The following is a 24008-nucleotide window of genomic DNA, read 5'->3' on the forward strand; positions in this document are numbered from 1 at the left end:
ACAATGTTTTTATCATCATTATAAAGTAATACATGCCTGTCATAAAAAGCTTTGTAAAACTCAAAAAAATATATAGGAGATAAACATACCAGCTTGTTAACACTGATTATTTTGTTGTTGTTTTATTTCCTTTGTACTTAAAAAAATTTTATTAACTTCAAAAGTTCCAGGAAAACATTTGACCGTAAGTAAAACTATTCCTTTGTGACTGGTATATCTCTCACATGCTAAAGACACTCCACCGGTGAGAACATTTCCAGTTCAGGCCACTGGCTTCTGCTTAATGGCCTGACATCTTAAAGGACGTAGGCGTTCATCAGACCCTCAGAAGTATAACAAGTGTCCCTCCACCCTTCCCAAGGGCTTATAAATCAGAGGGTCAGACTCATTTTCTCCTCTCAGGAAACAGTCCTCCCAACCTTGATTTCAAGGGATACTATGTGCCAGAGAAGGTTTCAGAAGGGGGTGAGGTGTACTCAGGCCAATGTTTTTCCTGTTTTCTTGCATCATGAAAGGACACACAGGCTGTTTCATAGAACAGGATATGCATAGTTTGGATGCTTTCCCCAAATTCTTCAACTAATTGACTCATTCTTTTTTTAATGGCCTTCCAGTACCTGTGGGCTGGGGTATTCCACATGGAAAGTGGTCCCTAGTCAGTCTCTGAATGGCCCCTATCTTGGCCAGTTCTGGTCCTGTGTTTTCCCCTACATTATGCACCTTTCATGCCCAAACTTGAGTTGAGGCCCACAGATAAAAATTACTTTATCCTCTTGTGTTACTCAGCCCAGGCTGCCATAACAAAATACCACAGACTGCATGCCTTAAATAACAGAAATTAATTTTCTCACAGTTTTGGCGGCTGAAGTTCAAGCTCAGGGTCCAGCAGGATTTGGTTTCTGGTGAAGGCTCTGTTTCTGACTAGCCACCTTTCTGCTGTGTTCTCTCATGGCAGAGAGAACTCTGGTGTCTCTTGATCTTCTTATAAGGGCACCAGCCTTATTAGATTAGGTGTGTATGTGTTAGTCACTCAGTCCTGTCCAATTCTTAGCAGCCTCACAGACTGTAGTTCTCCGGGCTCCTCTGCTCATGGAATTTACTGGAGTGGGTTGCCATTTCCTACTCCAGGGGATCTTCCTGACCCAGGGATAGAACCCTTGGCTCTTGCATCTCCTGCATTGGCAGGTGGATTTTTTACCACTGCACCACTTGGGAAGCTCTCTTGGATTAGGGCCACACCCTTTTGACCTCATTGAACCTTTGTCATGTCTTCAAAGGCCCTGTCTCCAAATACAGCCACATGGGGTGAGGGTGGGGGGGATTAGGGTTTCAATATATGAATTTGGGTGGGGACACAGAAATGTTTAAAACATCCCTTTTCTGATTTTCTGTTTGGAACTGGGGAAATGAGGAATCAGAGGTCCAAGGTTCTGGTCCCAACTTTTGCCAGTAAATGTGTGACTTTAAATTCCATATCTCTGTTTCTGCAGAATAAAGGATTTGAATTCTCTGGTCTCTACAGCCTGACTAGTCCTTGTTTTCTATGATCCATTTTAAAGGAATAGAGTTGGTAGGAGTGTAATGTGTGCTCAGTCATATCTGACTCTTTTGCAACCCCTTGGACTGTAGACTACCAGGCTCCTCTGTCCATGGGATTTTCCAGGCAAGAATACTGGAGTGGGTTACCATTTCCTTCTCCAGGGGAATCTTCCTGACTCAGGGATCAAACCCGTCTCTTGAGTCTCCCGCACTGGCAAGTGGATTCTTTACCACTAGCGCCACCTAGGGAGCTATATACAACCCAGGTCACATGAAATCTTTTTTTTTTTTTGATTCCCATCAGTGAGGACATTAGATCTGATGTCTCAGCTAAGCAGGAAAAGTTTTATTAGGTCGTGGTACTTGAGGAGGGGAAAGGAAAGCAGGCAGGAGAGCTGTTAACAGAATGGGAAAACTCTAAGTCTCTCAACCCTGCCCCCTCCCCTTTGGCTTTAATTTGGGGAGACCACTGAAGATGTTTTATTCCTTCTAACACTAGGAGATAGAGAATAACCTAAAGGCCACAGCCCCTTTAAATGTAAATGGCACTGTATTCCCTTTTGCTTCTACATCAAAGGCCAGTTTCGGCCCATGTGTGGTTTGGGACCACTCCATAGACCACAGGCCTGAAAGAATCCACTCTGGTCCCTTATGCCATGGATAAATTGTCAATGGTGCCATGCTAGCCCAAAGGGAATCCAGCAGCGCCCCCTGCTTCTCACCAGCTTTATGTACTGTGCTTTTTCCTTATGCTTCTTATTTAGAAAGAGCAGTTTCTGGAATTAAGAGTATGATTCATATGTGGAGCCTTTTGAACCCCCTAATGATAAAGTTTACCTGGCAGTGTTATCCAATGGTCTTGGATTTTACCTCCACTAACTTCTAACTATGTAGAAATTAACCTTTTGAACCTTATTTCCTTTCCCAGAAACAGATGCTAATGGCTGCCCCATGGACTGTGTGAGGATCAGCACAGAACTGTCAAATAGCAGGCACTCAGTAAAGGGTAGCTTTGTGATTCAAACCTGGCATTAACATCCTAAGAACTACTCACAGAGGGAAATTCTTGCATGAAGAGTGGAAGAGAAAGCTTTCTCCTGTGATTTCCTTCGGCAACCAGGGCCAAGAAACATGCAGTATCCCTCATGAGGGCAAGCCTCTTAATGACAGGACCATTCATGACCTTGTGCAGTGGAATTAAACCCTAGGCTGAACCCTGGAAAGGGTCTGTGTAGCCAACCCTGACGCTCACCCACCTCCAGAGAGCTGGGCACAGAGCTTGTGTAGAGCAAGGGAGAGATGTGATGCCTGCCCCCTTGGGAGCTTCTCTCTAATGGAGGGGCCATGGCCTGTTCTCTAGCCCCACACTGTCCAGAAAAATATAGTTGATCCTTGAACAGTACAGGTTTGAACCTTGCAGGTCCAATTATACAGGGATTTTTTTCAGTAGTAAATACTACATTACTACATGATCTAAAATTGGTTAAATCTGCAATGTAGAACTGCAGATACATAGAAACTACATGTGTATGGAGGGCTGACTATAAGTTATACACAGATTTTCCACTGCAGGGAGGATGGGCACCCCTAATCCCCAAGTTGTTAAAGGGTCAACTATATACTACTGGGGAAATCCCATGGACAGAGGAGCCTGGCAGTCTACAGTTCATTGGGTCACAAAGAATGGGACAAGACTTAGCACACATATAATGTGAGCCACAGGTGTAATCTTACGTTTTCTAGTAGCCACATTTTTTAAGTTGAAATCAATTTTGATAAAATATTTTACTTAATACAATGTATTCAAGATTTATCATTTCAAAACATAATCAATATGAAAATTATTCCTAAGATATTTTATGTTCTTTAACATTTGCAACATATTTTGCATAGTAGCACATCTTAATTTAAACCAGCTGTATTTCAAGAGCTCAGTAATGACTGGTGGCTAATGGCTACCATACCAGACAGCAGAGCTCTAGAAACTCCCATGTGAATAGGGATAAACAAGGCTTACATGGAGAAAAGAGAAGAGAAGCCCACAGGTATAAACAAGGTGGTGGCTTGTCCAGGGCAGTCACTCCACAGTGTGAACCTAGGGCGTGGGGTAGAGTGAGGGGTGGGGCTGAAATGAGGACATATGCCCCTCACCCCATGGTCTGACTCTGAGAAGGCCCTTTGTGTCTCAGGGACCAGACAGTCACTGAAGTCATTTCAAGCAATAGACGGTTAATTTTAAGGACTTGAGCTCAGGAACCCAGGAAAAGCCAAACTGGCTGGCCCGGAGGTGATCCGACCTCAGAACAGCTCAGACTCACCATTAAGCATGTTTAACGCAAATGCAAGGGCACCCAGATCACCTGGGGAATCTTGTGAAAACGCAGATTCTGGTTCTGTAGGTCTGGAATGCTGTGCACATGCCTACAGTTCTGACCAATTCAGTTCAGTTCAGTTCAGTCGCTCAGTCATGCCCAACCCTGTGACCTCATGGACTGCAGCACGCCAGGCCTCCCTGTCCATCACCAACTCCCGGAGTTTGCCCAAACTCATGTCCATTGAGTCAGTGATGCCATCCAACCATCTCATCCTCTGTCATCCCCTTCTCCTCCTGCCCTCAATCTTTCCCAGCATCAGGGTCTTTTCAAATGAGTCAGCTCTTCGCATCAGGTGGCCAAAATATTGGAGTTTCAGCTTCAGCATCAGTCCTTCCAATGAATATTCAGGACTGATTTCCTTTAGGATGGACTAGTTGGATCTCCTTGCAGTCCAAGGGATTCTCAAGAGTCCAACACCACAGTCAAAAGCATCAATTCTTTAGCCCCCAGCTTTCTTTATAGTCCAACTCTCACATCCATACATGACTACTGGAAGAACCATAGCCTTGACTAGACGGACCTTTGTTGGCAAAGTAATGTCTCTGCTTTTTAATGTGCTGTCTAGGTTGGTCATAACTTTTCTTCCAAGGAGCAAGCATCTTTTAATTTCATGGCTGCAGTCATCATCTGCAGTGATTTTGGAGCCCCCAAAATAAAGTCAGCCACTGTTTCCACTGTTTCCCCATCTATTTGCCATGAAGTGATAGGACCAGATGCCATGATCTTAGTTTTCTGAATGTTGAGCTTTAAGCCAACATTTTCACTCTCCTCTTTCACTTTCATCAAGAGGCTCTTTAGTTCTTCTTCACTTTCTGCCATAAGAGTGTTGTCATCTGCATATCTGAGATTATTGATATTTCTCCCCGCAATCTTAATTCCAGCTTGTGCTTCATCCAGCCCAGCATTTCGCATGATGTACTCTGCATATAAGTTAAATAAACAGGGTGACAATATACAGCATTGACGTACTCCTTTTCCTATTTGGAACCAGTCTGTTGTTCCATGTCCAGTTCTAACTGTTGACCTGTATGTTCCTGACCTGCATACAGGTTTCTCAAGAGGCAGGTCAGGTGGTCTGGTATTCCCATCTCTTTCAGAATTTTCCACAGTTTGCTGTGATCCATATAGTCAAAGGCTTTGGCATAGTCAATAAAGCAGAAGTAAATATTTTTCTGGAACTCTCTTGCTTTTTTGATGATCCACCAGGTGTTGGCAATTTGATCTCTGGTTCCTCTGTCTTTTCTAAATCCAGCTTGAACATCTGGAAGTTCATGGTTCATGTATTGTTGAAGCCTGGCTTGAAGAATTTTGAGCATTACTTCGCTAGCGTGTGAGATGAGTGCAATTGTGCGGTAGTTTGAGCATTCTTTGGCATTGTAGTTCTAACCAGCCCCTGGTGATGCCTGTGTGGCTGGTCCACAGATCACATTTCAAGTAGTAAGGAAGAATTCCATTACAGATGTGACGTATTTATCCTAGTATGAGTGATTCTCAAAGGTGAGCGTGCATCAGAATTACCTGGAGGGCTTCTGAAACCACAAACTGCTAGGCTCTGCCCCAGAGTTTCTGGGTTAGTAGCTGTAGGATGAGCTGAAGAGTTTTCATTTATAAAAGTTTCTTAGTGGTGTTGATACTAGGTTGATGCACACTGGGTCCAACACTTTGAGAACCAGTAGGCTAGTGCCTATACCTAATATGTTAGAGCTCTCCAGAGAAATAGAATAGATCATAAGTATGTGTGTATAAAAAGATTCATGACAAGGAATTGGCTGTCACGATTATGGGAGCCGACAAGTCCTAAGAGCTTCAGTCAGCAAGATGGAGAACCAGGAGACCTGATGGTGTCATTCCTGTCCAAATTCTAAAGCCTGAGAATCAGGACAGCTGATGATGTGGTTTCAGTCCTAAGCTGGAAGGTCCTGTAGGTGATGGTTTCTGAGGCTGCCCCACTTGTCTCTGTTGAAAAGCAAGGACACGTCCCTCATCCTGGAATGTCTCCCATGAGCTGAGAGTGCGTCCCTCTATCCACAGCCTTGTGCACCACTCTGTTCCTCTCTGGATCAGGCCCATTTCAGATAGGCTCCCCGCCCTCTTGGAGTTTACCTCCTACTGGGAAAGAGACTATAAGTAGATAACCAATATAACTTGTAGTAGAATTAAGTACTCCCTGACCGTGTGTGAGAAACAGAGCCAGGTGGCAGGCCACCTAGAATGTGGCAACAGAAGGGAGAGTGACCCCACGTCACAGAATTCAAGGGGGAAGAGTGGCCTTAGTGACCACTAGCCTAGCTATGCTGATGTCGCTGATCCCAGTGTTATCTGGTGATATTTGGATTTGTAGGAAATGCTTGTACACTATGTTTTTTGCTACTACCCTTTTTCAGGGACAGATTTCTCAGATCCCTTTCATTTTCACATTGAATTAGATTGATGACAATATATATTTTGAGACTATGTCTATTTACAGTGGCTGAGTTTTAAATCACTGTATTCCTCAAGAACATCTGTTATGATTCTCCTTTTGTTGTGTTGTTCTCTTCTTTCATACCATCTTCTTTTACTTAAATCTTCTACCTCCTTCAAAGACCTGTAGGAAAGTTATGACCAACCTAGATAGCATATTAAAAAGCAGAGACATTACTTTGCCAACAAAGGTCCGTCTAGTCAAGGCTATGGTTTTTCCAGTGGTCATGTATGGATGTGAGAGTTGGACTGTGAAGAAAGCTGAGCACCGAAAAATTGAGGCTTTTGAACTGTGGTGTTGGAGAAGACTCTTGAGAATCCCTTGGACTGCAAGGAGATCCAACCAGTCCGTCCTAAAGGAAATCAGTCCTGGGTGTTCATTGGAAGGACTGATGCTGAAGCTGAAACTCCAATACTTTGGCCACCTCATGCGAAGAGTTCACTCATTGGAAAAGACCCTGATGCTGGGAGGGATTGGGGGCAGGAGGAGAAGGGGACGAGAGAGGATGAGATGACTGGATGGCATCACCGGCTCAATGGACATGAGTCTGGGCAAACTCCAGGAGTTGCTGATGGACAGGGAGGCCTGGCATGCTGCGATTCATGGGGTCCCAAAGAGTCGGACACGACTGAGCGACTAAACTGAACTGAATTATATTTCCCATTTATACTCTTTATAAACTCTTTTCAGTCCATAACACCCCCGATCACCCTCCTTTTTGTAGGTGTATATGCCCTATTTTTTTTCTTACCCAGTCAGAATATTAAAATGCTCTGAATTTTTGTCCTTTTCTATCTCTTCAAAGTTAAATATATAAATGTGGTAGAGATAAAACTATTCTTTTTGCCCCTACAGTCTCATTGTTAAACATTTGTGTGTCAAGACTGCCTTGGCAGAGGCTCACATATTTGCTACATGGAAAATTTAGATGACGAATGTCTCAGTCTCATTCTGTTCTTGAAGGATGACTTCCAATTCCTTGTCTCCCTCCCTCAGCTGTTTCCACCTTCCAATTTGCCTCTGAAATATATACCAGCACCGCTGACTGGCCCAGTTTTTACTCTTGATGGTGCCATCTTTTCTCCTCATCTCTTACTCCTCCATCCGGTTCTCTCATCTCCACCCCAACCCCCGCATACTTTCCTGTTGCTTGTAGTCCTAGCCTCTTCTTCATTCATCAAACTTTATTGCATGTGCTAACTTTGTGCTGTTATCTAAGAGCAACAAGACTTGGTAATTGTGCTCAAGAGACTGACTTTCTTGACCTCATATTTCATCGTTATGTGACGATTAGGCAACAACATCAGGATGCATTTAGGAAGTGCTGACTGTGTGGTGCTGTGTGGGAGACAAAATACTTTGTCAGATCCTTTCTGCAAGAACCTGGTTGGTCAGATAAGACCCAGACATGTTGAAAGCTAAGTCAAAACACAACCCCAGTCATGAAACAGCATTGGTTTATCTGCCAAATGATTGGCACATCAGCTCTGTAAGCTTAGAGGAGGATGAGATATCTGGAGGCTGAAATGACCTGTGATGTCTTCTTGGTGGAGGAAGGACTTGGTTAGTCCTGGAGGAGCAGGTCAGATGGATGCTGTTTGGATGGTAGAGTGTGATTCTGATGATGGGATGGGAGAACAGTGGAGAGAATTAAGGCCTGGAGTGGAGGGTCGGGCAGGAGCAGAGATAGTGGGAAATAAAGCTGAAGGAGAGATTGGGAATGGGACCGTGGGAGGTCTGGAGCATGAGGCCAGGTAATTTGTAGAGTCATATCCATTCCAGAGTATGAGTGGATGGTTCTGCCCTTAATCGTTGCTTTTCCATTTTCATACTTCATGTAGCTCTCCAGGTGAAAGGAAAGGAACCCGAACTGTTGGAGGCCATTCCCTATGAATTCATGGCCTGATGGGTGTAAAAATAAAGACCTAGACTGTAAAAAAAAAAAAAAGAAAGAAAGAAAGAATGAAACCTTAAAAGAAGATAACATAGCAAGATAAGTTACAGACCACTGCTCCCCTTAGCTACAGCTAGAAGAACAGACATACTATGTGCTTACTTCTGCTTCATGAATCTTCTAACTTATTTTTATTTTTCTGAACACATGAGTTTCTACCACACATGATCACAGATTTTTCACATGTTCCGTGTTTGATACACCAATCCAGTGGATGGAGGAGCCTGGTAGGCTGCAGTCCATGGGGTCGCAAAAAGTCGGACACGACTGAACGACTTCATCTCCACTTTTCACTTTCATGCATTGGAGAAGGAAATGGCAACCCACTCCAGTGTTCTTGCCTGGAGAATCCCAGGGACGGGGGAGCCTGGTGGGCTGCCATCTGTGGGGTTGTGCAGAGTCAGATGCGACTGAAGTGACTTAGCAGCAGCAGCAGCATTTTGTGTAATTCTGAGCAAAAATGGGTTGCTTATTAGTACAATGAATTTCTCCAGAACCATGCTTACAATAACCTTCCCATACACTACACTTGCCCACTGGGTGGTTTCTGATCAGACATCCATATAGTAGCTGCAGCCAAATTACTCCCACCACATCAGACCCACAAATGAGGAAGAGCTCAAACCAGAGGTGACTTTCTCTTGATTTCCTTTCTGATAAATTTTTATAGAATCAGTCTTTATGACTTAAGTGCTAAAGGGAATGCCTGTTACTTGGCTTGGTGTTTGGAGGGGGGAATCACAATGGAAAGTAACTCTTGAGAAGTGAGCTGGGATGCCTGGGAGTCTTGGCCTCAGAAAGAAGACTCTAAAGGAAATAGCCATTTTCTCTCTTTAGAAGATCTAAATCCTTTTCAGAGTACTTATTTAAGACAACTTAGAGATCACTGGTTGCCATTTATTGAATTATTCCTCCCTCCAAAATGAAACTTCAGGTCACTACTCCTTTGAACTCACTGAGTAGGATATGACTACCTTATCCATCAACGACTGGGAAGTAGTTTATCTTCTGAGTGGTGAATGTTTTATTTCAACCCCTTGAGGAAGAATTGGTTTTTTAGTTCATCAATTCCTGGGGACCCAAACAGAACTCCTGAAATGTCTACTTGACATCATGGGATGACCTCCTTAGCCTTATGGAAGGATGAACAGCTGACCCTTGAACAACACAAGTTTGAAATGTGTGGGCCCATTTATACATGGATTTTTTTCAATAAATGGTACCTGTATTTTCATTTAATTAAGTGTGGGGCAAAGTTTGTCTTCGATTAGAGATCACAATAATCAAATCAAAAGAACTAGGGTTTAAGTCCCAGTTCTGTACAAGTCATTTCAACTTACTCCCCTTGGGTGAGTCATGTATCAGTTCTTGCGTTTTTGAGACAGATTAACAGTATGTGAATCTTCTACTTTGGGGTCGATGCCCCCAAACCCCATGTTCTTCAAGGGTCAACTACTTGTTACTGAGTGTCATTGTATAAGAATAATGCACATGTGTACCTTCCGTGGAGAATGCACTGTGGTGTGGCAGTGACCTCCAAACTCACTGACTGATTGGAGGCAGTAGAGTGAACCGTTTATATGGGGTGAGGCCCCTGCTTATACAGGGACAGGCAGTCCCTGGGAGAAGCCTGTTAACATTTATGGTCAGGACTTTCATGACTCCTGGAAGACACAGGGAAAACTTTGACAGGTGACACCACAAACCTTCTTGGGAAGGAAGGCAGCCCAGCCACCTGGTCATCCTGAAGCTCCCTTCCCTTCCCCAGCCCATCACCAGATCCTGCTGGGCCAGCTCGTTTGTCCCCACTGCCGCCATTCCAGCCCATCATCTCTGTCCTGTTGCACAGATTCCCAGCTTGTCTCCCCAGTTCCACACATACCCCATTGTAAATCAAAGGGGACTTTATCAGTCCCTCCCTTCAAATCTTCCAGTGAGGATTTCTACCTTTAAACTGAAATTCAAGATCTTCAGCAGGCCCTGCACTGGAATGTCCCCTCCCCCATCTTTGAAGCACTTTGTCTTTCTCTTAAGGCTCAAGTTTTAGTCTAGTTTTTATTACACACATCAGTCTACTGGCTGAAGCCCTAGTTAATGCCTTATGCATAATAGGGACTGAATCTGCGTTTTAGTACAGATGAGGTCTCAAGGATCCCATGTCAGATAGCAGAAAACTGTTTTGACACCACACTTACAGCCATTTTCCCCCCATTTTTTCCACTTCAGTGGTCTGTAACTTGTCTTGCTATGTTATCTTCTTTTAAGGTTTCATTCTTTCTTTTTTTTTTTTTTTTTTTTTACAGTCTAGGTCTTTATTTTTACGCCCATCAGACCATGAATTTATAGGGAACGGGCTCCAACAGTTTGGGTTCTTTTCCATTGGTCCTCACGAAGTATGCCTCTCTGGGTGGAGCAGGCTGGCACTTCAGATGAACCCAAGTCCCTTTCTCTTTGGCTTCCTTCTTTTTCTGATCATTTTCCTTCACATGTTTCAGGAAGCTATTTCGGCTCATAGAATGCTTAATATGCTCAATATGCACATTAATTCTCTTGGCAAGAATCTTGCCCTTAACTTGTTTGTTTACAATGATGCCAACAGCATGCTGGGTAACATTGTAGACTCTCCCAGTTTTGCCATGGTAACATTTGTGGGGCATTCCTTTTTGAATAGTACCCATTCCCTTGATATCTACAATATCACCCTTCTTGTAGATTCACATGTATGTGGCCAAAGGTACAACCCCATGTTTTCTAAAAGGCCTAGAGAACATGTAGCAGGTGCCCTCCTCTTTCCCTTTGTGTTGGTCATTTTGGCGAATTACTGAAAGATGAAAGGGCTCATTCTTTTTTTGTTTTATAATATGAGTGCTCTGTTATTTATCCTAACATTGCTTTTTCTTTTTGCTATATTTTTTTCTTCTTTTTTCTCTTTATTGAGATACAGTTGACATATAACATTGCTAACACTACTTTTTATTCTGGTGTCCACCTGTATACCTTTGTCCCGTTATTTCCATGACTATACAGTGTTTTGTGATCATTCACCTTTAAATCCAAACATGCATATGAGTCAGTGCAGGCATCTGTTTTGTTATGTCTTCTAATGTGCCTGAGCATTTACATTTTGAAATAGTCATACTTGAACATCTATTGATGTTCAATATTGAAATTTTATATTGAAATAAATATTATTATAATTTACTTTCTTTTTATTTCTCCTTAATCTTTTACTTAGGGTTTTACATTTGTTTTCTCTTTGAACTTATATAGATAGATGGTTAGTTTCAAATATTGATTGATCATGGCACAGGGGACCTTGCTAAATACATGTTATAAAAAGTGGGCACATGTTCTGATTGAGTGAAGAACCACTATTTTAAGCAATCCTCTTAATCCAGTATCTACTTTGAAGTTGCCTACAAGTAGGGTGACTGCTCCCTGGTTTGCCTGGAACAGTCCTGATTTATTCCTGTTGTCCTGGCAGAATTATTAAATATGTCCCTTTCACTGTCCAGAGACCCTGTTTAGATAATAAATTGTATCACCACATGTTTTTAGAAGCATTTCTTCTTTTTACCATCGTGATTACCTTATTACCCTTTTCAGCAGCATTCTCTGTGTCTACTTAGCCTTAGACAAAAAGTGCTAGGTCCCTCCACTGTTGAACTTTTCACTCCTTAAACCTGCCAGTATTCTCTTTTACTCATCCTTGAAAAATCTGAAATTACTGTTTAAATACCTTCAGTGCCTTTTTTTCCCTCTCACTAACTTGATCCTGTCTTCATCAATTCTCTTAACTTACTCTTCTATTTTTGGCATTTCTACCTTAATCCCCTTTCCACTCTTTTTCTTTCTTTCTTTTTTTTTTTAACATAACCTTGCTGTTCTGCCAGATTTTCATACTTTCACAAAATTAATTTTGCCTTATCTGACAATTTGCAGCTTCAAATTTTTGCCTATAAATAGACCTTGTTAGCTATTTTAGTCCAAATTCTCTTTTTGCTTTGATGTATGTCTTTGGTGTTGACACACATTAAAATAAGCATTCCTCAATTCCATTTTTAGCTGACTTCTTTATATGTTACCTTTGGATTGTACCATAAACTGCTCTTACTCTGATATATAAGTACCTCCAAACAGCATTCTTTTGTTACTCTTTGAGGAAATGCCATATTTTTTACTTTATTTTCTTTTTTTTAAGGAGTAAAGGAATTTTAACTTTTGGATTAAGACATTTGGCTCCCAAGAGTTTTAAAGATGCTTAGTCTAACTTCTTTTATTGTGATAAAATACACATTACATTAAATTTGCCATTTAAATAATTTTAAAGTGTACAATTCAGTGGCATTAAGTACATTCACAATGGCGTGCAGCTACCAGCACTGTCTAGCTCCAAAGCTTTCCATCATCCCAAACAGAAACCCCACACCCACTGAGGAGTCACTCTCCTTCCCCCTCCTCCAGCCCCTAGCACATACTCATCTGCTTTCTGTCTCTGTGGATTTGCCTCTTCTGAACATTTCATACAAATGGAATCATATATTTTGTGTATGTCTGACTTTTTCCACTTAGCATAATTTTTCAAGGTTAATCTGTATGTAGCATGTGTCATCACTTTATTCCTTTGTATGACTGAATAGCATTTCATTGTATAGAGAGACCTTACATTGTTTATCCATTCATCCGTTGGTCAGTCTAATTTTTAACAGCATGAAATGAGTGGTACAGTATAATGTTATAAGTGCAGTGAATGGTACAGAGATATTTTATTTTAAACTTTTAATTTTATATATGCGTACAGCTGATTAACAAATGTTGTGATAGTTTCAGGTGGAAAACAAAGTTACTCGCCATATACATGTATCCATTCTCCCTCAAACTCCCCTCCCATCCAAGTTGCCACATAACATTGAGCAGAGTGTGCTATATAGTAGAAACTTGTTGGTTATCCATTTTAAATATAGCAGTGTGTACATGTCCATCCCAAACTCCCAAACTATCTCTTTCTCTCATTCTTCCCCCTGCTGGTAACCATAAGTTCATTTTCAAGTCTATTAGTCATTTTCTGTTTTGTAAATGAGTTCATTTGTATCACTTCTTTTTAGATTCCACATATAAGGGATATTATATGATATTTCTCTCTGTGTGTTTGACTTACTTCACCCAGCATGACAATCTGTAGGTCCATCTATGTTGCTGCAAATGACATTATTTCATTCTTTTTAATGGCTGAGTAATATTCCACTGTGTGTGTGTGTGTGTGTGTGTGTGTGTGTGCTATATCTTCTTTATCCATTCAGTACAGGGATATTTTAGATGAGAGTCTTAGTGGTTGGCATGTGACTTATGCTGGGGATAGAATGTGTATAAGAGGTTATAACATTTGGATATATTTTCTTCTGCGTATTTTATATTTTATTTATGTTTGGGTCATTTTACTATGTTTGGGTATTTTATTTCACTTTTACCTGCTTATGATCACATTGATTAGAAAAGTTTGCATGCTGCTCCTTTTTTCATAAAATTCATTTGTTTAACAAATATTTGAATGCCTATAATGTGATGGGAACTAGTGTGTTTACCTCTGATGGATACAAAGTTCTGATAAGGATATGGTTTGGAAGTTATCAGCTTATGGGTATTATTTAAAGCCATAGGACCAAGACCTCCCAGGGAAGAGTCCATAGCACTGAGGAGAGGACCCAAGACTCAGCCCTAAGGTGCTCTTGGTGATAAAGTTCCAGGAAAGAAGGAGGTTGAGGGAGAACAGGCAACCTGGTAAAAGCAGGAGAGTCTGGAGGAAAAAGTGTTGGAGGGGATGGCCCCTGGTGTCAAGTGCTACTGAGTGAGATGGGGAAGAGGTTGGACCACGGGGTTTAGCAAGGTGGTGGTCAGAAGGGAGCTCAGTGGAGTGGAGAGGATCACAGCCCAGCTGGAGTGTGCTAAGGAGCTCATGATGTAATGTTTGAAAATAGTTCTGAATGTTTCATTTATTCTGAAACATAATTCAGTGGCAGAAAAAGATTCTAGTTGTACATTTTAACTGAGCCACTTATTATCTCCCTATCAACGTGTGACATTTGCATTGTTTCCAATATTTACTATTACCAACAAGACCACAGTGAGTAGCTTTGTAAACTTTCTTTCCTACTTTTAGCATCATTTCCTTTGACTAGAGAGACAGAAAGGAAGATGCTGGTCTAAGAGGAGAGCATCTTTAAAGCTTACAATTCTCATGTGCTCAGACACTTTCTGAAAGAACTGACTAGTTGATATTCTTCCAATGTTATCTAGCATCTTGACCTCCCTGAACAGGTCTTTCCTTTTATCTGCTTATAAGTTCTTTTAACCTTGAAAAGAGAATCTAATGAGAAGTACTAAACCCACATTATGGGATGAAAATTATACACAGCTAGTTTAGTTCAGTTCAGTCACTCAGTCATGTCTGACTCTTTGCAACCCCATTGAGTGCAGCATGCTAGGCCTCCCTGTCCATCACCAACTCCAGGAGTCTACTCAAACTCATGTCCATAGAGTCAGTGATGCCATCCAACCATCTCATCCTCTGTCATCCCCTTCTCCTCCTGCCTTCAGTTTTTCCCAGCATCAGGGTCTTTACAAATGAGTCAGCTCTTCATATCAGGTGGCCAAAGTATTGGAGTTTCGGCTTCAACATCAGTCCTTCCAGTGAATATTCAGGACTGATTTTCTTTAGGATGGACTGGTTGGATCTCCTTGCAGTCCAAGGGATTCTCAAGAGTCTTCTCCCAACACCATAGTTCAAGAGCATCAATTCTTTGGTGCTCAGCTTTCTTTATAGTCCAACTCTCACATCCATACATGACTACTGGAAAAATCAAAGCTTTGACTAGACAGACCTTTATTGGCAAAGTAATGTCTCTGCTTTTTAATGTGCTGTCTAGGTTGGTCATAACTTTCCTTCCAAGGAGCAAGTGTCTTTTAATTTCATGGCTTCAGTCACCATCTGCAGTGATTTTGGAGCCCCAAAAAATAAAGTCTCTCACTGTTTCCACTGATTCCCCATCTATTTGCCATGAAGTGATGGGATCAGATGCCATGATCTTAGTTTTCTGAATGTTGAGTTTTAAGCCAGCTTTTTCACTCTCTTCTTTCGAGGCTCTTTAGTTCTTCTTCACTTTCTGCCATAAGGGTGGTGTCATCTGCATATCTGAGGTTGTTGATATTTCTCCTGGCAATCTTGATTCCAGCTTGGGCTTCATCTAACCCAGCATTTCTCATGATGTACTCTGCATAGAAGTTAAAAGCAAACTGACAATGTATAGCCTTGACGTACTCCTTTCCTGATTTGGAACCAGTCTGTTGTTCCATGTCTGGTTCTAACTGTTGCTTCTTGACCTGCATACAGATTGCTCAAGAGGCAGGTCAGGTGGTCAGGTGGTATCCCCATCTCTTTCAGAATTTTCCATAGTTTGTTGTGGTCTACACAGTCAAAGTCTTTGGCATAGTCAATAAAGCAGAAGTAGATATTTTTCTGGAACTCTCTTGCTTTTTCGATGATCCAAAGGATGTTGGCAATTTGATCTCTGGTTCCTCTGCCTTTTCTAAATCCAGCTTGAACATCTGGAAGTTCACAGTTCACGTATTGTTGAAGCCTGGCTTGGAGAATTTTGAGCATTACTTTGCTAGTGTGTGAGATGAGTGCATTTGTGTGGTAGTTTGATCATTCTTTGGCATTGCCTTTCTTTGGGATTGGAATGAAAACTGACCTTTTCCAGTCCTGTGACCACTGCTGAATTTTCCAAATTTGCTGGCATATTGACAGCAGCACTTTCACAGCATCATCTTTTAGGATTTGAAATAACTCAACTGGAATTCCATCACTTCCACTAGCTTTGTTTGTAGTGATGCTTCCTAAGGCCTACTTGACTTCCTGTTCCAGGATGTCTGGCTCTAGGTGAGTGATCACACCATCATGATTATCTGGGTTGTGAAGATCTTTTTTTGTATACTCCTTCTGTGTGTTCTTGCTACCTCTTCTTAGTATCTTTTGCTTCTGTTAGGTCCATACCATTTCTGTCCTTTATTGTGCCCATATTCACCTGAAAAGTTCCCTTGATATCTCTAATTTTCTTGAAGAGATCTCTAGTCTTTCCCATTTTATTGTTTTCCTCTATTTCTTTGCATTGATCACTGAGGAAGGCTTTATCTCTCCTTGCTATTCTTTGGAACTATGCATTCAAATGGGTATATCTTTCCTTTTCTCCTTCGCCTTTCCCTTCTCATCTTTTCACAGCTGTTTGTAAGGCCTTCTCAGACAACCATTTTGCCTTTTTGCATATCTTTTTCTTGGGGATGGTCTTGATCACTTACTCCTGTACAATGTCACGAATCTCCGTCCCTAGTTCTTCAGGCCCTCTGTCTATCAGATCTAATCCCTTGAATCTATTTGTCACTTCCACTATATAGTCATAAGGGATTTGATTTAGGTCATACCTAAATGGTCTAGTGGTTTTCCCTACTTTCTTCAATTTAAGTCTGCATTTGGCAATAAGGAGTTCATGATCTGAGCCACAGTCAGTTCCCAGTCTTGTTTTTGCTGACTGTTTAGAACTTCTCCGTCTTTGGCTGCAGAGAACATAATCAATCTGATTTTGGTATTGACCATCTGGTAATGTCCATGTGTAGTGTTTTCTCAGCTAACTAAATAGTTATATTAAGAGAAAGCACATGTACAACAATTGCCAACCCATATGGAACCACGATGTGAATGTGATGCCACTGTTTGCTATTAAATCTTTTTCACTGAGATCTTGGTGTAACCTTAAACCAGATGTGGCTGAGGAAAGTACTCATCCATGAGCTTCATCCTCCACTCCTATGTTCCTGTGCATTCATGTGTGATCCGTACTGGGATTTAAGGAAGTTTCCCCTTTTCCAGGAAACCCCCTGCAGATATCCCACTGCAGCTGCCTGCTGTTATCAGGGAATGACTTCTACCCTTCCCACGAGTGCTTTGGGTGGGGTTTTATAAACATTCCCAGCCTATCACAAAAAGATAGCAACTTTCAAGCCCATTGTCATCTCAAAAATTTCCTCCTCTCCCCTTCTCCATTCCTCAAAAATACCCCTCCACTCTGTGGGCACTTCCTGGTCTCATTGTGAGTTGTTCCTCCCAGCAGCAGCAGTTAGATAAAGGAGGTGACACCAGCCACCTGGGTTTGCTGTTTAACTGCTTCCTGCCCAGCACAGCAGCACCCCACTGCGGACCGGCAGTGCCCATTGTCCTGCTGGTGCCTGTCCTGGGAGGTACTGGCTTCACTGGAGCTCCTCTCCAGTGATCTGCTTGTTCCAGCTGGACAGATACAGCTGTTTGCTGGGCCTTAAGTGGGGTGGTGATTGGGTCAGATGGGAATGGACTTGGCAAGAGTGATGCATGTGCATCTCCCTGCTCCACTCCGTTGGCTCCTTTTCTGGAGAGGTCCTAATTTCCACAGAACATCCCCAAAGTGGAAGGTCCAAGAACATATAACTGCTCAGCAGAATGGTGGAGTGTCCTAGAACAGGCAGACTGGGATGCTTTCCTGTACAATTACTGGCTCTGTGACTCAAGAGGGTGACTTCACATCTCTGAATCTCATTTTTTCCCACCAGTTTAAAAAATATAGCAGGATGATGTGATACCAGTCTGCTTAAATTATTACAGGAAATCCATGCAATGATATATGTAAAGTAACCACCATAGAGCCTGACCCAGTACAGCCTCAATCAAGGTGAACTGTTACCATCATTATCTCACCCCATACTCCTTGTTGACTCCCTGACTTTTGTTGCTCCAAGTTGGTAGCTCAGACTTGGCTCTTCAAGCCTCTTTCTCTTTGTTTCCTACTTGCAGGGAGCTCTGTGAAGAAGCCTGGTCAGGCTGTTGTTTCCAAAGCCTTGGGGTAAGTTCTGGGGTGTTCAACCCAGGGTAAGGGCTGGATTGGCTCCTGTTGCCTTGGCACAACAGCCTGGGGAGCAAGTTTTCTCAAGCATCCCAGATTATAACTAAAGCAGGAGCCTACTGGGGTGTGACATGTCATTCACACAGCCCCTCCCTACCCTGTGGCCTCTGTGGATCGCTCCTTTGGTCCAGCTGCTAAATGCAAGTGGGCTATGTGGCCATAGTCTGCAGGGGTCTCTAATAACCAAGACCAGAGTCAGAAGACCTAAAATAAGCAGACTTAGACGAGGCAGTCAATATGTGACTTTTCTTTTGGCAAGTAAACCTATACTGGCAAGGGTAAGTAAAAATGGCTGCTATAACGAACAAGCCCCTAAATCACAAAGGCTTAACACAAGGGAAGTTTATTTCTTATTCAAGCAAAATCAGTTCATATTTTCTCAGACAAGTGGAGAACCTTCCAGCTAAATTTCAGGGACCCAGGCTCCTTCTGTTTTGTGGCTCCATCATCTCTTCGGCAGAACTCTCTGCATCTAGCCAGAAGAGAATCACACGAGAGGTTTTGAACGGTCCAGCCTAAAAGTGGCACATAGTGCTTCTGCTTTCTGTTCACAGTCTGTTGGCCAAAACCTAGGCTTTGGCCAGAGCTCAGTAGAACTCAGGTGTACCTATATTCAATGAACTTCCCAGGTGACTCAGTGATAAAGAATCCACCTGCCAATGCAAAAGTTGCAAGAGACATGGGTTCAATCCCTGGGTCAGGAAGATCTCCTGTAGTAGGAAATAGCAACCCACTCCAATATTCTTGCCTGGAAAATCCCATGGACAGAGGAGCCTGGCGGGCTACAGTCCATGGGGTCACAAAGAGTTTAGCATGACTGAGTAACTGAGCGGGAGGAGGAGCACAAATTCAAGGGACTAGTAAATGAAGACTAGCCGCACGCTCAGGAGGTAGAGGAAATAGGTTTTGGTGCCACAGATATTTTCCAGGAATGTATTTGAGCCACAGAATTGGGAAGGTTTCCCTTTGCTGGTTTCTGAGCCCATCTTGAGTGACTTGGGTGGGGACAGACAGAAAAGGATCTGCATTGCTATGGATTTCCTGCTGATCTTTTCCCAGGGACAGATTTGCAGCCCCTGCTGTGGAGACCCGTCCTAGCATCTGGGGAGAATGTCCACCAAAATTTGCTACCAAGCTGGGCCGAGCAGTGGTCAGAGAAGGACAGATGGGGCGATTCTCCTGCAAGATCACTGGCCGGCCCCAGCCACAGGTCACCTGGCTCAAGGTAGGGTTCTATCTGTCCTAACTCTGGGTGAGATCCCTGGGCTAGCAGGAGTCTGTCTTCCCAATCAGTCCCTGCCACTTCAACTGTAGATGGCCCTCGAGTTTCTCCTGTGTTTGGTAGCCATGCCTGTTCTTGCCCCTGTTCGCATACTCTCCCTGTCACTCAGCCCACAATGTCCTGTAATCCACACACTCACAGAACAGCATAAAACTTCTGAGTCAAGACAGACCTGACCATGTCAAGAGAGTGGACTTTGAAATCTGGGGCTGATTTCAAGCCATAGCTCCCTGATTCACAGAGCATGTGATGCTGGGCAAGACATTGGTCTTTTAGAACCAGGGTTTCCTTATCTGTGAGGCAGAGATAGTGCCACCAACCTCAAAATACTGTTGGGAGGCTCCATGTGGGAGTGCTTTATAAATCACTGGGGCTAGACATTGTGAAGACAGAGGTGAGGAAGCTGGGGAGTGGAGGAGGAGTGGGTGTAAACAGGGCAGCGAGGAGATCAAAGCCAGGGAGAGTAGGTTTTTCATGGGTGGAACTCCTGGATAAAAATGAGCGATGGGGTGCCTTTTCCCTGTGTCCTGATTCTCCTGTTCTGACCCTGGAACATCTATAAAAGGAAGAGGGAGGCAAAGGAGAACTAAAGTGAGGAATGTAGAATTTTCTACCTCAAACTCGGGCTCCTTTCAAACAGGTTCCATGCACCTGCTCTCAACTGGACGGAACACCATAGTGCATCCATACAGCAGTCAGGGCCCTTGGGTGGCCCTCAGGCTGCTCTCCGAGCATGATGACAGAGCCCAGAGCAGAGGGCCCTGCTGCCCATGCCTGGTGTCTGTCCCATGTGGATTGGCAGGAGACAGGACAGAGCTGAAAGGTGAGCAGTTTCTCTGACCAAACTGCCTGTGCCGTCCACAGGGAGATGTTCCCCTGCAGCCCAGTGCCCGTGTGTCTATGTCCGAGAAGAATGGGATGCAAGTCCTGGAAATCCACGAGGTCACCCGAGATGATGTGGGAGTGTACACGTGCATGGTGGTGAACGGGTCAGGGAAGGCCTCCATGTCTGCTGAGCTTTCCATCCAAGGTATGGTCCAAGCTCTCCATCCAAGGGCTGTGGGAGGGCTATTGCAGAACTGTCCCTTCCGGGGTCCCTAAAGGACCTAGAAGGAGCTGCTTGTTCATTACACATCTGTGTGTTACACATGTCACACTCATGTACTCGGGTATCCGTCCCCAGGTCAGCATCTTGAATCAGAAGAATGGGTGGGTGAGTAGCACAGACGCAGCCAAGGAGGAAGATACTTCACCTGTGTCTGCACACCTGGGTTCAGTTTTTCCTTTTTGCTCAGACTCCTTTTTTATTTACAGTTCTAATTGCCTTTTGGAAGAGTGCACATTGCTAGTGTCTTCCCATCACCTCATACTTACCCAGCCTAAAATTTATCTCAGTGTCCACCCTGTCCTTCAGATTAGGTGCTCCCTCAACTTAACTCTTCCCTTCTCACAGGACTGGGCATTTCAGACCAGCTTTGGCCCCTGTCTCTTCCTTGATACAGTCATCAGCCCCAGTTAGCTCTTCTCTTGAAATCTCTCTGTGTATGACTCTCCATTCCATTCCCCTTGGTTCTGCCAAGTCCAGCCTGGGGAAACTGGGATGTATGGACAGGAAGGATGACTGAGGTTACTCCATTTGAGTGAGAACCTTGAGTGGGTTGGGATTTATGGATCAGGGAGTAAAACAACCCTCACTCTCTCTTCTCCCTCTTACCCTTGTCTCTTCTATGACTTTCCTCTTCTCCATCTCCTTCCTTCCTCAGAAAGTATCCGTCCTTGCTCTCTTCACATTTTTGGCCCAAGTGTTTTTACTGCCCACAGAAACAAATTTATTTTACATTGCAACCCAGGATGTGTGTGTGTGTGTGTGTGTATCTATGTGTATGCTTAGTTGCTCAGTCATGTCCAACTCTTTATGACCCCATGGACTGTAGCCTGCCAGGCTCCTCTGTCCATGGGGATTCTCCAGGCAAGAATACTGGAGTGGGTTGCCATGCCCTCCTCCGGGGATCTTCCCAATCCAGGAATCTAACCCAAGTTTTCCACATTGCAGACAGATTCTTTACCATCTGAGCCACCAGGGAAGCCCAATATATATAAACATATACATATACAAATACAAATACATATGCACATATATTACTGAAACCAGTTTCATGAAACAATCCTGAGTGTTATATATAATACATGCTGGCATTTTCTCTTCTCTTCTACTTCATTAAGGAAAAAAACCCTTTTTCTGACCATAGGCTCTGACTTAACAACTCACTACTGTCTCAGGACCCTACCATTTTAGTCTCTCTCCTCTACTTTCCCCAGCACTGAATTAAAGAACTGATCCCTTCTGAAGCAATTAATGCCAGAATGGTGTGTTTCCTGGGATTTGTTTGAAAATACTCCCAGAAAAAGTCCCTCAAAAACAAAACAGAGAGATATAGATAAGATTGGCAAAATGTTGATATTTCCCTAATCTGGGTGTTGGCTTTCAGTGTTTGCCATATCCTTCTTGGTACTATTGTATATTTTGTAATTTTCCATGAGAAAACATTTTTTAAAAATAATGTGGTAGAAAAATATATCTAGTAATAGTATGTTTTTTTCTTTGAAGAACTGAATAAAATTACAGTTTTTCTGTACGTTTTAAAAAGAAGCAGGTATTTGTCAAAAATGATTACCTTGAGGGGCTCTTTAGAGGGCCACATGCAAGTGGAACTGTGTGGGTTTGAAGTTTTGGGTAGGTGTTTATTTTTGTTTGTCCCTCGAGTGGTTTTTGTTTCCACTTTGGGCTAGAGAACAGGAAGCTACTGTGCCCAGGGTGGGGCAGCAGAGGCCGTAGGAAAGGCCCAGGGCAGCGCTGGAAACTTAAGAGTGTCTGCAGGGCTCAGAGGAGTTTATCAGACTAACCCAAGAAGTTTAGGACCAGGGAAGCTGAAAGGAGAGAGGGAGGAGGGCCACAGGTGATGGGGAAGGTGAGCACTTAGGAAGCCAGATTCTGTCATAAATGAGAGATTCTTGTTTTATCACTTCCTGCTCCTGGCGTATACAACATTCCACCAACCGTCTTTCTACCTTCTCTCTTTTTCCAGGTTTGGACAATTCCAGTAGGTATGTGTAAGCTTTATGACTGTCATTGGTCCATCTCGAAATGCCCTGTCAGAAAAGAGGGATTGTAATCAAGACATACCCTAAATGTCTGAGTCATCATATAGTGGGGAGAACTGCCTTTTTGAGGGGCGTTATTTTATTTGAAACGTTTCGTTTTCTATTGTAATTTGCTGCCTAGGTTCTGGGTCAGGCTTGCCGTCATTATTGAGACTCTCGAAGACCCTGCTCAGTATCTTTACTAGTTAGCCACCATTAGGAAGGGCACTGCTCTGCAAGCATGCCCTCCATGTTCAAGGCCAGAATCCACCTGCTTGTATTCTGGCTGGAAACTGAGCCGACTGCAGAGAAAAGCTTTTGCTCTTAGCCTGTCCTAATTTGTGGGCTTTCATGATTCCTGGAGCTCGTGCTTGTGATGAGTAACTAAATGAGTGTTCTCTTCCTTCCTCTTCTTCTTCTGCCCCACTGTCTGCCCCTCACCACCAAATAGGTCACTCGCGAGAGGAACAAAGGTGGCCGGTATGGACATCAGGGAGGAAGTGACCAATGGAGTCACTCAGGGGCCCAAACCAGACAGCCTGGAGGCTGCTGCCGAGAGTAAGAACTGCCCCAGCACCCAGCGAGGCAGCTCCCCGACCTGGGCCACAGGGAGCCAGCCTCAACCCCCCAGGGAATCTGAGCTGGAGCCGGTGGGGGACTCCCCCAGAAAGGGCCAGAGGACCCCCATCCTGCAGAAGACCTCCAGCACCATCACCCTGCAGGCGGCAAAAGTCCAGCTGGAGCCCAGAGTGCCAGTCCTGGGAACCCCCTGTCCTTCCAGAGAAGAGAAGGAGGGGCCAGCTACAGCCCCTCCAGACACCCTCCCCACCAGGCGGTCAGGCCTGGGAAGCCAAGACACTGCGGGCAAGGTCGCTACCAGGAAGGTCCCCATGGAGAGCCAGAGGGACACCACGTTTCCCAAATTTGAGAGCAAGCCCCAGAGCCAGGAGGTCAGTGAAGATCAGCCGGTCGAGTTCAGATGCGAGGGTGAGTAGAGCGGCCTGAGGTCTCTGGTGTGCATATGGTAGCCCCCGAGGGGGGTCACTCCTTTTCTTCACCTCAGTGGTTGGAGCCTCCTGTATCCACCATCGCTTGGGACTGGAGTCCCCCACCCCAGGGAAGCACTTTACAGGGATCTCCCCTCAGGAGATGCTCCCTGCAGTGGCCCATTGTTCATGGTTGAAGAGAGCACCTACCCTGAGCCCTGATTTTCAGCCCCCACCACGGGAAACCCGTCACCACCATTGCCACCAGGAACACAGCCCAGGAT

At 43.8% G+C, this 24008-nt stretch overlaps 1 protein-coding gene and 1 pseudogene across 4 annotated transcripts in view; one reads left to right on the forward strand and one right to left on the reverse strand.

The window, feature by feature from the left end:
- The window catches only part of MYLK (myosin light chain kinase), a 276422-nt gene that overhangs the window by 136432 nt on the left and 115982 nt on the right, over positions 1-24008 (forward strand). For all 4 annotated transcript variants that reach the window (XM_043873786.1, XM_043873784.1, XM_043873783.1 and 1 more), the window contains 5 exons: positions 18207-18255; positions 19375-19540; positions 20462-20627; positions 22684-22702; positions 23190-23725. In XM_043873786.1, coding sequence (XP_043729721.1) covers positions 18207-18255; positions 19375-19540; positions 20462-20627; positions 22684-22702; positions 23190-23725 — 936 coding nt within the window. The remainder of the gene's footprint in view (positions 1-18206; positions 18256-19374; positions 19541-20461; positions 20628-22683; positions 22703-23189; positions 23726-24008) is intronic.
- On the reverse strand, positions 10660-11141 carry LOC122675828 (annotated as a pseudogene).

The sequence above is a fragment of the Cervus elaphus genome, chromosome 19 (assembly GCF_910594005.1).
Source record: "Cervus elaphus chromosome 19, mCerEla1.1, whole genome shotgun sequence".
Lineage (NCBI taxonomy): Eukaryota > Metazoa > Chordata > Mammalia > Artiodactyla > Cervidae > Cervus > Cervus elaphus.